The 16,314-nt window shown below is 41.9% G+C and overlaps 1 protein-coding gene across 1 annotated transcript in view; it reads left to right on the plus strand.

The window, feature by feature from the left end:
- Positions 1-640: 640 nt before the first annotated feature.
- Positions 641-16,314, plus strand: part of LOC107709842 (tenascin-like) — a 34,652-nt gene continuing 18,978 nt past the window's right edge. Inside the window, exons 1-5 of the mRNA XM_016514470.1 lie at positions 641-867; positions 9,074-9,625; positions 11,181-11,633; positions 14,420-15,163; positions 15,443-15,841. Coding sequence (XP_016369956.1) covers positions 9,151-9,625; positions 11,181-11,633; positions 14,420-15,163; positions 15,443-15,841 — 2,071 coding nt within the window. The 5' untranslated portion in view covers positions 641-867; positions 9,074-9,150. The remainder of the gene's footprint in view (positions 868-9,073; positions 9,626-11,180; positions 11,634-14,419; positions 15,164-15,442; positions 15,842-16,314) is intronic.

Here is a 16,314-nt window from a genome sequence, read left to right on the forward strand (position 1 = left end):
ACGTGGGGGGAGGTGATTGTGGGTAGTGCAGATGGAAAGGTGAATAACCTGACACTCTGAAAAGGACGAGTATTTACAGAAGCGCAGGGGAGCACGAAAAGCCGGAGGTTGCGGCACAGAGATGGTTCCACTTAGGAGAGGTGTTTAAGGTTTAAAAAAGGGAGAACCAACCTTGACAAAAACAACTCTTTTTGTTTTGTTTTTTCCATGGCGAGGTTAGATTTGGGGGATTAAAGGTTGATTATGCTGATCACCGTACATAATCCCATCATCCGCCGTGTCATGCTCGTCATCAAACACACAAGGTCCTTCCTCCTTTATCCTCCGTTAATTCTAATCTGAAATGTATGTTAATGCAGCTTGGGATATATCCCTTTCATCCAGTCATTGGCTGCTCCAGTTTATAGTAAATGGTCTCTCTCTTTTTCTCTTTCTCCTCCTTCCTTCTCTGTGTGTGTGTGTGTGTGTGTATGAGTTTGCGACTCAGCCTTGAGGCATCCCGTTTCAGCTCCTCAGCTTCCAGTCAGAGGGAGAAAGGGGAGGGGGGTGCATATAAGAGAGTGGTAGGTGGGAGTGGGGTCTGACCGCAAAGTGTCTACTGTTTAAAAGAAAGGGACTTCTCCCTCCCTCTCTCTCTCTTTCACTCATTCCCTCTCTCAGCATCAGCAGACATACACTGGCTGGATGGAGCACTCTCACTGAGAGCAGAGAGACAGGAGGGAATGACAGGACTGTCATCTGTCTAAAGAAAATTAAAAAGCACTTCAAGAGTTCCTGATGTTTTTAACCTTTCGTTTGGCAACACATCGCAGTTCCCTAGACGGAGGCACGTCTCTGAGCCTGTAGAGGAGGATTGGTCTCACTAAGGTAAGCTGTGATGCTTCAAGTCACTTCCATCTACCTGTTAGTGTGACAGATTTGCATGTTAAATGACTCTGTGCTCTTCATGAGTGTTATTAAATGCTAAATCTGAATTATGGTTTAAAGGATGTTGTGCCACTTCGTAATACTGTTGTATTACAAGAGTCATATTGTACACTGTGCAAAAATTTTATCTTTAGGTGTACAACAGTTTGTCACTGAGGCAGTACCCTTAAAAGGACAACTTTGCACCTTATCTACCCCTAAAAGGTGCATATTAGTACCTTAGAGTAGTAATGCTCCTTTTAGGGGTAAATGTAGCACAAAGATGTACCTTTAAAGGTACTGCCCCATTGACAAGCTATTGTACCCCTAAAGGTACAGTTTTTGCACATGTTTTCTGACAGTGTAATTGTTAGCTAGGGACTTCTAAGGCTGATGCATTGGCTTGCTTTAGGCTGCTCATTATGGTTTATAGGGGAAGTGGTCCACATTTGTTTTAAGCTCAGCAATTATTCCAGCTCCACTTGAGGGGGGAATACAGTAGCATGTGCTCTGAGCGCTGATAGTTTGGCGTAACTCTACACGTGGTGGGCTTGTCTACAGCTGTGGGTCAGCCGGTGTCTGTTACCTGGCTGACGGTGTTATCCCTTTCCAGGATCTCTGTCCTCTCTCCAGCCAGGGAGAGCAGCAGCTGGTTTGTGTTAGCGCTTCTCTCTTTAGTCTGCTGCTCCTTGTGTTGCTCCGCTGTCAGCTGCCAGTTCTATTCTCTCACCTCATCCGCGGTGGGGGTTGAACGGTTCTCGGATCAGTGCGCTGTCCTTGCTGATGGGTTGTATCCGTTTAGGAGAATGGAGAAACTGAGGTGATGAGAAGATGTGCGTGTGTGTGGCGGTAGGGGGAGGGGTCTAGGCTGGGAAACGCAGGGGCTGAGAGATGCCTTATAAGTGCGTATAGTGAACGAGGTGGGGGTCAATGACAGAGACCCCCTGGATCCAAGGGTCCTAAATGGGAGGGCGGTACTTCTGAGAATGAAGGAAACTTAGTCGTTAGCATTGAGGGGCAAAACTCATGACTGCATAAAGGATTCTTGGTTAAGTTTTCTTCACTTTAAGTTCTTTTTTGAGAAAAAGAAATGTGATATGACTGTTCTCCGAATGCGACTGAACACATTAAACATTCCTATTTCATAATAGCCCTAATATTTGATCTGTTTTGTTGTGTGATGTCAATGCCTCCTGGGTTGTTCAAATCTCCTCAGCGCTCTATGCCATCATTATCTTGAAGACATTAGAAGTGCCAACCACACATGGTTGTTGCCTAGACGTAGTGTTTAAATGTTTTATGATGCTATGTGCAGTGTATTCATTGACAGTGCCACTCAGAACAAAGCTGAGTGGGAAACTAGCCTTTGTTTGAACAGCTGTCAGCTCTGCTCCTGGCCTGGCAATGCACTTGGAGCGGCTATTGGACCCTCTGTGTTCTCCTGTGGTTTTCTGTCTGTCAGTCTGTCTGTCTGTCTATCTTTCCATCTCTGTATCAATTTGTTTGTCTATTATAGGTCTGTCTATCAATTAAATATTGTAATTTAATTAATTACATGAAATGCTGATTAATTAGTCACAAATTAACTAATCACAATTAATCACATTTATCAATATTTTGCCAAGGAAAGCAACCAAATGAAGATAATTAAAATTCATTAAGTTATTTTGGCAGACAAATAAAGATAAATAAAATGAACAAAGTTACTCAATGTTTTTATGATGCTTTGTCAAGTTTCACTTTTAAAAGGTATTTTTTCATTCTTTTTTTCAGTCTGTCTGTCTGTCTGTCTGTCTGTCTGTCAGTCTCTTTGAAAAAATGCTCTGTAAAGAAGGATTATTTTCTTCCACACTCAAAATTAGCCACAGAGGCATTCAGAATGATTTGTCGGCATCAGTGAACAAAGATTTCCTCAGTAGACTTCAGTGTGTTAAAGTGTCACAGCCCCAGATGGTTTTAATGGCTGTCTGATGCTAATGTAACATGGCTAGGAAACCATGAGCTCAAAGCACAGACAGTGTCCCTATCGATGGCAGCCAAGAGATGAGCCCACGTGTCTTCCTCAGAAGTGAGGAACTCTGGTTAGTTGTCAGTGACCCTGCATGCTAGAATGCATTCATCACTACAAACCCGGGATAAGGAAGGTTTTAAGTTAGCAGAAGAGTTTGGGATGTTGTAAAAGAGAATCAGAGTATCTGAATTGATGACAATTCTGCCTCCAATATGAACAGTTAAAATAGATGTCTTAATCTCCCAGTCAATATTCTTGCATTTCAGTGTGGGAAACAGATTTTTCTTTCCAGAAGGAGGAAAAACGTTCAATAGGGTCAATAAGTTGAAAGAGCTTGTTGCTCAGTCCCAGAAGATCATACTGTGATGAAGCTAATTACTATAGGTATGTAGTGTAAGTAATTGGATCTGGCAGCATGCAATTTATAGGTCTTTTTTCAGAGAACAGCCATGCTAAATCACACTTGATCATGTCACAAAATTTCTTGGCATTGGAGAAAAAGCAATTTCCTGTTAAACACAAACAAAAAACATACTAGCTTTTATTCTTTTTCTAGAACAGGAAAGAATGATCAATAGCTTTCCATTTTGGGAAGGGATTGCTTTGTGCCTATGAAAAAGGACCTCCATGTTCAAATAAGTCTTTTTACTCTGTAGCAAATTGACTTCTGGATTAAAATACGGTCTTTTATTCTTTGCAGTTCCTGCCAGACCACAATATATCCTTTAGAAAACAAAAAATTGTAAAACAAATTTATCTTTCTAAGACCAATATGCGAGGCACTGTCTGCATGATGCAGAAATAGTGTTTGAATTTTGTTGCGACAAATGGGAGTCAGAAATAGCAGGAGTTTGTAATTTTAAGGTCTGAACATATGAGGCTGCTTTTCTGGCTGTAACAGAGGTTAAGCTAATAAACACGGGGTCACCAGTGCTGAAAATGTAAAATGAGACAGCAAGTAACAAATGTTCCTCCTTCATTCCTTCCATCTGGACTTTAAAAGAAAGCACACATGGAAGCTGAAGTCAGGAATTATTCAGCTTCATTCCCAGCAGACTTCTCTAGTGTCTCTGGTCTCAGATGGTGACTGACATGTCCTAAACTTTCCATTTCTTCTTAATCAGCATGATGGAGTTCACCTTTGGCAATGTCATCTTAGCTCTATCGTGTCCGCTTTGAATGCTTCTCTGGTGAAAGTGCAGCAATGTCAGCGAACCACAGGTCCATTCAGAGCAGTGCAAACACCTCTATCTCTGCCCATACACCAGCCCGGCTTATCGCTCACTTACACACACACACACACACACACACACACCTCCTATCGGTGCAATCAGATCTGCCAGCATCATTAGAGCTCTGTAAATGGGACTCGACTGTCATGAAACCCAGCTTTTTCATTGTGAAAACAACCTGCATTGCCTTTCACTTATCAGTCTGCATGTAATCTTATGCCTCTACTAGATAAAAAATAGCCCACAGGAATGGAATGATCAGTAATAAAAACAGAAAATTTCAGCATGCCGGTTTCTGTTTAAAATTGAATTAAAGAAGAAATACCTTTAAACTCTGGCAATGAAATCAGATGCAAGATTAATAATTACTTTATCTCATTATTATGAGAATGGCATTGCTGGAAATATAATACACAGTGGCGTATGTTCTTAGGTTTTGGTTTCACACCTTGCTGTCAATCCACCGGTGGGTGAAATGCCAAGAGAATGCGTTCGGTGAGAGATCACTTTATGTGGCATTTGAGAGACCTTTAAGCTCACATTGAACATACAGTGGTGAGACAGCACGTCTGCGTGTTTATGATTGCCAGACATATTCATTTGTTTGAATCTGCTCAGTGAACCCACTGCAAGACATGACTGACTTCCTTTTGAAGCACAGACAAGCCAAGGAAAATAGAGTAACGAGGCATAGACAATCATCAGCTCGTTTGAGGCCAGTGGACAGTCACAATGCACATTCTGCATTCACATCACAGCTTAAAAGTAACAGGATGTCAGACAGATGAAAAATATCAGTAAGAAAGAAGAAGAACTGCAGAACTATAGAAAGAAAGAACAGAATAAAATGAAAGGTCTAATGGTCAACTGAGCTACTCCTCCTAAATGAGCATTGCTCAGGAAGGCGATGACTTACAAATCCATTTATGAAACAATAACAGTGGCTTTATGCCTTGCCATCGATCTGAGAGCACACACCATTGAGCTGGTCTGGAAATCCATCTCTGTGTTGGATGATTATGAGCTGCTTCATGGTGCTGGTTTCAGCAGACCTCTGTCTGATTATGACCTTGGAAAACCATGCCATCGATAAGCATCCACTTCTCAATGACACCATACTCATATTTGTAATGTTTTTAATAAGGATTTATCAGCATTTTTGGGGTTTTCGCCACAGATCAGACACCTTTCAGCAGGTTTACTGCTTTGCTGACTGGATTAAGAAGTATTTACTCAATTTCATCATATTGATTTTTAATTAAGTTTGACCTGCACCGGTGGAGGAATGATACAGTGTGTATGGCATACCTCTGGGAGAAATATTTTTTTCATCATTGACTCCTTCCCAGTATTAAACAACCTGTCAGGGCATTTTATGACATCTATTAAGGTGAATAGAGTCTAGACAATACCAATTCATGCACTACTGCGAGCGACCCATATTAAGGCTGCGTCCCAGTGAAGGCAAGTGCTTTCTGTCATGGGTGACCTACAAAACTGAGTCTGCTTGATGATTTCATAGGAATAAACTGTGGAAGAGTTGTGCTTCCCCTCTGTTCAACAGACTGTGGATGAATGTCATCTCTAATCATTGAATATGAAACTGAACAATGAACTGTTAATGCAACCACAGCATTTTGTACAGTTCAATAACCGGCTATTTAACAGATAATTTACCACCTCATCAGTCCTCTAAAGTCAGGAAGAAAACCTAGATTTTATTTTATTTTATTTCAAACACTTCAACAGTTGTCATCTCAATAAAATGTGTTACTAATTCCCCTCCACTTTACAATAATAATATGTTTTGTACTTTGTGATCTGGTTTTTGCCATATTCCTTTTATGTTTTATGTCTATGTAGTATGCATCACAGCTAATTATGCCACGGTCCCAAACCGCTAACGTGCTAATTGCTCAATTATGTGAGGAGCTGCAAACTTCTAATTTAACAAATAGCAAGTAAGCTAATTTGTTTGTGGCACATTGGTGTGGTGGAAGAATCGTTTTAACTGTCACTATAATTTATGACTTACAAAAGTATTCATCTGGTCTCTGTGTGAGGTATTCTGCCTTTCAAACGCTCTAGTCAGCATTCAGCACTTAGCACAACGCAGGACCAATTTAGATCACTGGCACTAAATATGTGTGCCAGCAGGTTCACCTCCCATTGAAATTCCTCTCACATTAGACACACGGAAGCCAACTGGCCCAGCCAGAGTCTGAGAAAGTAACAATGTATAAAAACTAGACCTGGCATGAGAAAGCAGCAGTCACTTTGTGTCTGGTTTATCTGAAAGTGCCAGTAAGCAGCAGCATTAGCATACTGTTCTGAGCTCAGCACTGTATTGATGGAGCTCTAATAAAAGAGACTGGCTTTGTCTATTTCTCGCTGTTCAAAATGCAAAAAAAAAAAGAAGAAATCTTTTCCAATATAATGTTAATAACTGCTAATTCTTTCATAGGCTAGCATATCCATCATTGCTGCCATGAAGCCAAGCTGTCCTCATTATACTTCATATTTAATTTTTCACTCATTTACAGTCCACCTTCGCCAGGGGTTAAGGGCAAATGCTCACACAAAGACCAGCTTGGTCTTTCAAAGTCATTTTCTTTCTTCGATTTTTGTGGCGACAAGCCAGGTTTCAAAGTGAAAAAGCCAGCTACCCATCCAGAACTAAAACCGCAAAGCGACTCAAAGCAATTTTCTGCCTATTTTGCTGATTTAATCCTAGGGTTTAGATGTGAGGAACAAGAAGCTGAGTAGGTCCCCTTCGCCCCGAGGGTCCAGATCGGGAGTCTCCCATCATCGAGCCCCACTTAAGCGCTCCATCACAGAAGCGCTCATCCCTGTCTGTCTAATCACGGATGGGCGGCAGCAGCGTGGGATCCCTCTCGCTGGAGCTCATCTGTCAGTCCTGTTAATCACATGTCAAAGCGAGCTCTCCACTTACTAAACAGATCCTGAAAAGATATTACCTGCTATTGACCTTGCAAGCTGTGGCTTTGGGTCAGCCCCCTGCAGCCGTGACAAAATTATGATCTGTGTAACCACTTTGTATTGCTCTTTTGCTACTGAAGGACTGGAGTGTTTGCCTTAAAGTATAATTCACCAAAAAAAAAAAAAAATTCTGTCATCATTTAGATGCCCTCACATCTTTCCAAACCTGTATGACATTCTTTCTTCTGTGGAACACAAAGAAGATATTTTGCAAGATATTTAATTTAATTTTATTTTATTTAATTTTATTTAATTTTATTTAATTTTATTTAATTTAATTTTATTTAATTTTATTTTATTTTTTTATTATTATTTAATTAAATTTCTTTTATTTAATTTAATTAAATTAAAAAAAAATTTTTTGTGTCTGCGGTGAATGGGGTCCAGTCAGTGTTGTCATTGACCACACTGACTTTCATTTAATGCACAAAAGCATTCTTAAAAATATTTTCGAAATGTTTAAAGAATTGTACATTTTGAGTGATCTCTGTTATGTCAAATTCAGCATTGTAAAATATAAAGAATCTTTTAAAAAATCTAATTAAAATAATAAATTTTAAGGGGTTAAATGTGTTTGAATGGCTAGGCAAGGTGCAGGCTGAAAAATGCACACATGTACTTAATTTGACATAAATATTGGGTATTTTATGGTATTGAAAAGTCAGTGTGTCAGCACTTTGAGAAGGTGGTTATTTCCATCTTAAATGGATCCCATTTGGTTTTCATGACATTCAGGAAAACAGCTATATGGAAAACTAAATCTACAATCCTGTAGTTGCCAAGTATGTGACCATATGACATGCGCGTCAGGACTCTTTAAACACAGACATCCTCAATCTCCCTGTTACACCCAATAATGCAGCACAGTAACATGCTTGAAAGGGCATTACAGGCATTTTATTTTAATTAAATTTGTAACAGACCATTGCACTTGGTGAGGTGACAAGCCTCCCGAGCCCTGCAAAAACTATACTTCTAACTTTTTAATGAGGAAAGTGTTGTGTTTTATTGCATAACTCTGCTGCTGTCTGGAGAATGGTCAAAGAATGCTAACTTTTATGAGAAGCGTGAACTCTGAACACCCACACTAGCGGAAGTGCTGCAGATGGTCTCCTCTGCACGAGTATTAATCTGTCAGCATGGGCTGTAGGCAGAGCGTCAGAGAGGTGAGTACGCTCCTCAGATTCAGGTGTTGCCTGCTGTGTGTCATGGCAGCCTGTCATAGGAAACACTGCTGGAGCCCTCGCTCCTGAGCTGAAGTTTGCCTTGCTTTCATTGGCCAGAGCTGATCTTTGTGGAAACCAAGGCAACTATAACCTGAGTTGTACTTAGTGTCTGTCTATCCTGCAGTGTTGCTGACTGGCATGTATGCTTAATTGTGTTTTTTTGTTTTTTGGCTGGAAATTTTATTCTGAATATGAACACTCCCTAGTGTGATATGGTTTGCTTTAGTTATAATTTTAGAATATAATTCATTCTGGTTGGAAAGGAAACACGAGTCGAGGATTAAAACATTTCCTTTTTGTTTTTCTTATGTCTGTTAGCATGATTTGCTATGCAAAGTCTATGATACAAATACACTACATACCTTAGATTTTTTTTCATTCAAATAAATTACATATTTTCATATTATTTTATTTTTAATATTGTTTTAAAATGTGTATTTAAGATGCAATGATTTATTTAAATTAACATTCATTTTGTCTGTTGTTTTTAATTGTGCTTAAGAAATATTGCTGAAGTATTAGAATTATCTGTAAATGTTTTTAAGATTCATTTAATGACTGATTTTTTCATTATTTATGTAATGTATGTTTCATTTTCCATTTTGTAAGTGCAATTTGAGACTGGATTCACACTGGACATGCATTAGAATGAAATGTGTAAAAGCAATCTGAGTGACTGTTCTAATTCCATTTTACAGGATCAAACCCACATCTCCAGTATCTTAAAACAGTTTGAACAATCACACCAGTAAGAAGAGTCAAGGAGCAAATCATCATGGGGATGCGAGGCCTGCTACTGGCCTGTGTGGCAGTAGCCTTGTTAGTTCATCTCTCTAGTGCTGGCCTGGTGAAAAGAGTAATTAGACACAGAAGAGAATCACTGTCACCGACCACTGAGAACTTGACCCTCCCAAGTCCTGATCAGCCTGTGGTTTTTAACCATGTATACAACATCAACGTTCCCTCTGGATCCCTGTGCTCTGTGGACTTGGATTCACCTGAAACAACACCAGTGAAGCCAAAACCGGCCAATCTGCAGTCTGACCAACACATAGAACACACCATGGACGGAGAGAATCAGATTGTTTTTACGCATAGGATTAATATTCCTAAGCAAGCTTGCGGTTGTGATAACCACATGCCTGACCTGAAGGATCTTCTGAACAGGCTGGAAATGCTGGAGGCAGAGGTATCCAGTCTAAGAGAGCAGTGCACCAGTGGAACAGGCTGCTGTAGTGCTCAGGTTACAGGTAAGGCCAAATATTGCATAGATACTTTGGTAGTCCATTAGGAGGCTGAGCCTCATTACAAATGTATTTAAATAAACAAAACAATGCTAAGTTGTGGAAATGGAATCTCTGACCCCGAAATGGAAATTCTTTACTCATCCTCATGTTGTTCCAAACCTGCATACATTTCATTCTTATGTAAAACACAAGAAGATATTTTAAAGAATATAGTTAACCAAACATTTGGGTCTTTGACTTCCATTGTATCATGGACAAAAAGTAAATAATAAAATAAAATAAACACTGAGACATTTTTCAAAATATCTTCTTTAAAAGAAAGAAAGTAAACAGTTTTGGAACAAAGTGAGGGTAAGTGAACAATGACAAAATGTACATTTTTGGAACTATCCCTTTAACCTTTGTTTTTATCCACTAATACGCATAACGCACAGATACATACAATCGAAAATATTTATATTTTTATTTTTATTTTTACATGTAGTAGACCAGTGTTCAATCACTACATGAAGGTTAGAAGAGGCTGAAAGCATAAAGGGCTCTGCTCAGTACTAAATTGACCAATCAGAATGAATATCTAAATGACAAAGCTATTTGCTTCCATCTAAAATGTGGCAGAAAAAAAGGAGAAAGGAGCAGGCTAAATAAAATTTGCCCCCCTCTGCATATATATGCAGACATATACATAACCAGTCATTGTCAGATGTAACCATCCAAGCCAATTGGCTTTTAGTATCACATTTGTGCTTGCATAATCAAACCTGCTTGTGGTTAGGACAAGATGTCACTAAATTATCACTAAAAATTAACTCAAACCTGCCGCAATCTTTCATTGGTTCAAACAATATTAAGTTCCATATCAGCCATCCCTAAAATTCCCTGTCTGACAGTTATTGCATTGATAAAGATATTTTGATTAATTTCATCCTTCCAAGTGACTCATTACTTAGCTTTTCACCATGATCTCGAAACAAGCCTGTCAAAATTGGTTTTGCTTCTTATTTAGAAGCCGTATCATTCATATAAAAAACAAAACAAAAAAATGATCCGAATTTTGTAGTGAATCATGAATATGTAGCGCAACCAGTGTGCTACAATTGACTGTAAAGACTGGTTCTTTTAATGGTTCATTTTAGTAAATCAAACACATACAGCTTTCAGCTAACTTTGACACAAATCAATGTAGTTTTCACGGACTGTTTATATGACAATGTAGTTAAAAACACACATTATGTGTTTTGTCTGTAGTATTGTACAAATCTAAATGAATTGTTACCACATTTTTTGTTTGTGTCGTATTTCTAGCGATGTTCATGTCAAATGGCAGTTATTGGATTGCGTTTATTTACCCACATCTTGAATTTAAAAAAAAAAAAATTTTATTATTGAAATTGCCAAGAAAATGTTTGCTTTTTAGTATTTATTCTTTAAAAGTACTAAAATAAATGTTAATGGAACCATTAAGGACTCGTTAAATTCTGTACAAGTCCCATTTCTGTCTAAACCAGCATGAAAGTGTTTCTCAGCATAAGCCAAAAATGACTAAAAACCTCTTTAGCAGGTGAAGTCACAACCAAACCCTACTGCAGTGGCCGTGGAAACTACAGCACTGAGACCTGCAGCTGTGTGTGTGAGCCCGGTTGGAAGGGAGTCAACTGCTCTGAGCCAGAATGCCCAAACTTTTGCCAGGATCAAGGCCGTTGTGAAGACGGCAAGTGTGTCTGCTTCGAGGGCTTCGGCGGTGAGGACTGCAGCATCGAGCTGTGCCCTGTGGATTGCGGTGAGAATGGAGAGTGCATTGACGGGGCTTGCATCTGTGCTGAGGGCTTCATTGGTGAGGACTGCAGTTTGACCAACTGCCTAAACAACTGCCTAGGCAGGGGGCGCTGTGTGGATGACGAATGTGTATGTGACGAGCCTTGGACGGGCTTTGACTGCTCCGAGCTCATCTGTCCCAATGACTGCTTCGACCGTGGCCGCTGTGACAATGGAACCTGCTATTGTGAAGAGGGCTTTACTGGGGAGGACTGTGGGGAGCTTCCCTGCCCCAAAAACTGCAATCACCGTGGCAGGTGCGTCAATGGACAGTGCGTCTGCAACATTGGCTACAGCGGAGACGACTGCTCCAAGCTAACCTGCCTCAATGACTGCAATCAGAGAGGGCAGAGAGGGCATGGGAAGTGCATATGTGATCCTGGGTTCGAGGGTGAGGACTGCAGCATTCTTTCCTGCCTTTCCTGCCCCAATGACAGGGGACAGTGCGTCAACGGTGAGTGTATTTGTGATGATGGATATGAAGGTGACGACTGCTCTGAGCTTTCCTGCCCCAATAACTGTCACGATCGTGGCAGATGCGTCAACGGGAAGTGCATTTGCAAAGTTGGCTTTGCTGGAGAAGACTGCAGCATCAAGACCTGTCCCCATGACTGCCATGGACGCGGAGAGTGTGTAGACGGCAAATGCGTTTGCCATAATGGCTTTGCTGGAGAACACTGTGGCATCAAGACCTGTCCCCATCACTGCCATGGACATGGGCAGTGTGTGGACGGCAAGTGCATTTGCCACCATGGCTTTGCTGGAGAAGATTGCAGCATCAAAACCTGTCCCAATGACTGTCATGAGCGTGGAAAGTGTGTGGATGGCAAGTGTGTTTGCCATGATGGTTTTGCTGGAGAAGATTGCAGCATCAAAACCTGTCCCAATGACTGTCATGAGCGTGGAAAGTGTGTGGATGGCAAGTGTGTTTGCCATGATGGTTTTGCTGGAGAAGACTGCAGCATCAAAACCTGTCCCAATGACTGTCATGAGCGTGGAAAGTGTGTGGATGGCAAGTGTGTTTGCCATGATGGTTTTGCTGGAGAAGACTGCAGCATCAAAACCTGTCCCAATGACTGTCATGAGCGTGGAAAGTGTGTGGATGGCAAGTGTGTTTGCCATGATGGTTTTGCTGGAGAAGATTGCAGCATCAAAACCTGTCCCAATGACTGTCATGAGCGTGGAAAGTGTGTGGATGGCAAGTGTGTTTGCCATGATGGTTTTGCTGGAGAAGATTGCAGCATCAAAACCTGTCCCAATGACTGTCATGAGCGTGGAAAGTGTGTGGATGGCAAGTGTGTTTGCCATGATGGTTTTGCTGGAGAAGATTGCAGCATCAAAACCTGTCCCAATGACTGTCATGAGCGTGGAAAGTGTGTGGATGGCAAGTGTGTTTGCCATGATGGTTTTGCTGGAGAAGATTGCAGCATCAAAACCTGTCCCAATGACTGTCATGAGCGTGGAAAGTGTGTGGATGGCAAGTGTGTTTGCCATGATGGTTTTGCTGGAGAAGATTGCAGCATCAAAACCTGTCCCAATGACTGTCATGAGCGTGGAAAGTGTGTGGATGGCAAGTGTGTTTGCCATGATGGTTTTGCTGGAGAAGATTGCAGCATCAAAACCTGTCCCAATGACTGTCATGAGCGTGGAAAGTGTGTGGATGGCAAGTGTGTTTGCCATGATGGTTTTGCTGGAGAAGATTGCAGCATCAAAACCTGTCCCAATGACTGTCATGAGCGTGGAAAGTGTGTGGATGGCAAGTGTGTTTGCCATGATGGTTTTGCTGGAGAAGATTGCAGCATCAAAACCTGTCCCAATGACTGTCATGAGCGTGGAAAGTGTGTGGATGGCAAGTGTGTTTGCCATGATGGTTTTGCTGGAGAAGATTGCAGCATCAAAACCTGTCCCAATGACTGTCATGAGCGTGGAAAGTGTGTGGATGGCAAGTGTGTTTGCCATGATGGTTTTGCTGGAGAAGATTGCAGCATCAAAACCTGTCCCAATGACTGTCATGAGCGTGGAAAGTGTGTGGATGGCAAGTGTGTTTGCCATGATGGTTTTGCTGGAGAAGATTGCAGCATCAAAACCTGTCCCAATGACTGTCATGAGCGTGGAAAGTGTGTGGATGGCAAGTGTGTTTGCCATGATGGTTTTGCTGGAGAAGATTGCAGCATCAAAACCTGTCCCAATGACTGTCATGAGCGTGGAAAGTGTGTGGATGGCAAGTGTGTTTGCCATGATGGTTTTGCTGGAGAAGATTGCAGCATCAAAACCTGTCCCAATGACTGTCATGAGCGTGGAAAGTGTGTGGATGGCAAGTGTGTTTGCCATGATGGTTTTGCTGGAGAAGATTGCAGCATCAAAACCTGTCCCAATGACTGTCATGAGCGTGGAAAGTGTGTGGATGGCAAGTGTGTTTGCCATGATGGTTTTGCTGGAGAAGATTGCAGCATCAAAACCTGTCCCAATGACTGTCATGAGCGTGGAAAGTGTGTGGATGGCAAGTGTGTTTGCCATGATGGTTTTGCTGGAGAAGATTGCAGCATCAAAACCTGTCCCAATGACTGTCATGAGCGTGGAAAGTGACCTGCAGCTGTGTGTGTGAGCCCGGTTGGAAGGGAGTCAACTGCTCTGAGCCAGAATGCCCCAACTTTTGCCAGGATCAAGGCCGCTGTGAAGATGGCAAGTGCGTCTGCTTCGAGGGCTTCGGCGGTGAGGACTGCAGCATCGAGCTGTGCCCTGTGGATTGCGGTGAGAATGGAGAGTGCATTGACGGGGCTTGCATCTGTGCTGAGGGCTTCATTGGTGAGGACTGCAGTTTGACCAACTGCCTAAACAACTGCCTAGGCAGGGGGCGCTGTGTGGATGACGAATGTGTATGTGACGAGCCTTGGACGGGCTTTGACTGCTCCGAGCTCATCTGTCCCAATGACTGCTACGACCGTGGCCGCTGTGACAATGGAACCTGCTATTGTGAAGAAGGCTTTACTGGGGAGGACTGTGGGGAGCTTACCTGCCCCAAAAACTGCAATCACCGTGGCAGGTGCGTCAATGGACAGTGCGTCTGCAACATTGGCTACAGCGGAGACGACTGCTCCAAGCTAACCTGCCTCAATGACTGCAATCAGAGAGGGCACTGCTTCAATGGGAAGTGCATATGTGATCCTGGGTTCGAGGGTGAGGACTGCAGCATTCTTTCCTGCCCTGACAACTGCAATGACAGGGGACAGTGCGTCAACGGTGAGTGTATTTGTGATGATGGATATGAAGGTGACGACTGCTCTGAGCTTTCCTGCCCCAATAACTGTCACGATCGTGGCAGATGCGTCAACGGGAAGTGCATTTGCAAAGTTGGCTTTGCTGGAGAAGACTGCAGCATCAAGACCTGTCCCCATGACTGCCATGAACGCGGAGAGTGTGTGGACGGCAAATGCATTTGCCATGATGGCTTTGCTGGAGAACACTGTGGCATCAAGACCTGTCCCCATCACTGCCATGGACATGGGCAGTGTGTGGACGGCAAGTGCATTTGCCACCATGGCTTTGCTGGAGAAGATTGCAGCATCAAAACCTGTCCCAGTCACTGCCATGGACATGGACAATGTGTGGACGGCAAGTGCATTTGCCATGATGGTTTTGCTGGAGAAGATTGCAGCATCAAAACCTGTCCCAATGACTGTCATGAGCGTGGAAAGTGTGTGGATGGCAAGTGTGCTTGCCATGATGGTTTTGCTGGAGAAGATTGCAGCATCAAAACCTGTCCCAATGACTGTCATGAGCGTGGAAAGTGTGTGAATGGCAAGTGTGTTTGCCATGATGGTTTTGCTGGAGAAGACTGCAGCATCAAAACCTGTCCCAATGACTGTCATGAGCGTGGAAAGTGTGTGGATGGCAAGTGTGTTTGCCATGATGGTTTTGCTGGAGAAGATTGCAGCATCAAAACCTGTCCCAATCATTGCCATGGACATGGACAGTGTGTAGATGGCAAGTGTGTTTGCAATGAAGGTTTTGCTGGAGAAGACTGCAGCATCAAAACCTGTCCCAATGACTGTAATGAGCGTGGACAGTGTGTGGATGGCAAGTGCGTTTGTCATGCTGGTTTTTCAGGCCATGACTGCAGCGAGTTGACTTGCCCCAATGACTGCTATAACAGAGGACTTTGTGTAAATGGCCAATGTGTGTGTAACAGCGGGTTCACTGGGGAGGACTGTGGTACAAAGGCGTGTCCCAACAACTGCCTGGACCGTGGCTACTGTGAAGATGAAAAGTGTGTCTGTTCTGAGGGCTACACCGGTGAGGACTGCTCTGTTCTGACCTGCCCAGCAAACTGCAATGATCAAGGCCAATGTCTGAATGGAATGTGCATATGTGATTTAGGCTTCACTGGCGACGACTGCTCTGAAAGTAAGTCACTATATTTTACACTGGAATATGTAACACCTCATATGTATAGGTTATACTTGCACTCTTTTGGCTATTATACTTTCTCAAAGGAAAAGCATCTGTTATGATTTTCATAGAACCCCCAATATGAGCTAATCGAGTAATAATCAGCTAAATAAAATGTATTATATTTTAGAAATGTATTATTATATTATATTATATTATATTATAATACATTTTATTATATTATATTCACAATGATGTGAATGTAAAGTTAAATATAAGTTTTAAATATGTCAAAGTGAAAAGAAATCAGATTTACTTAATTAATTATGAATAAATCACTCATGGTGTATGTGTATTTGCACTGTAAGTGACATAAACACAACAGATAATTAAACCCTTATTTTCAATTATTTGTATGACGATTTCCTGTCAGACAAAATTAATAATTGTGATATCCCTAAGATAACACCATGTCATCAAACTAAATT

This window comes from Sinocyclocheilus rhinocerous, unplaced genomic scaffold (assembly GCF_001515625.1).
Source record: "Sinocyclocheilus rhinocerous isolate Xijiao unplaced genomic scaffold, SAMN03320098_v1.1 scaffold926, whole genome shotgun sequence".
Taxonomy (NCBI): Eukaryota; Metazoa; Chordata; class Actinopteri; order Cypriniformes; family Cyprinidae; genus Sinocyclocheilus; species Sinocyclocheilus rhinocerous.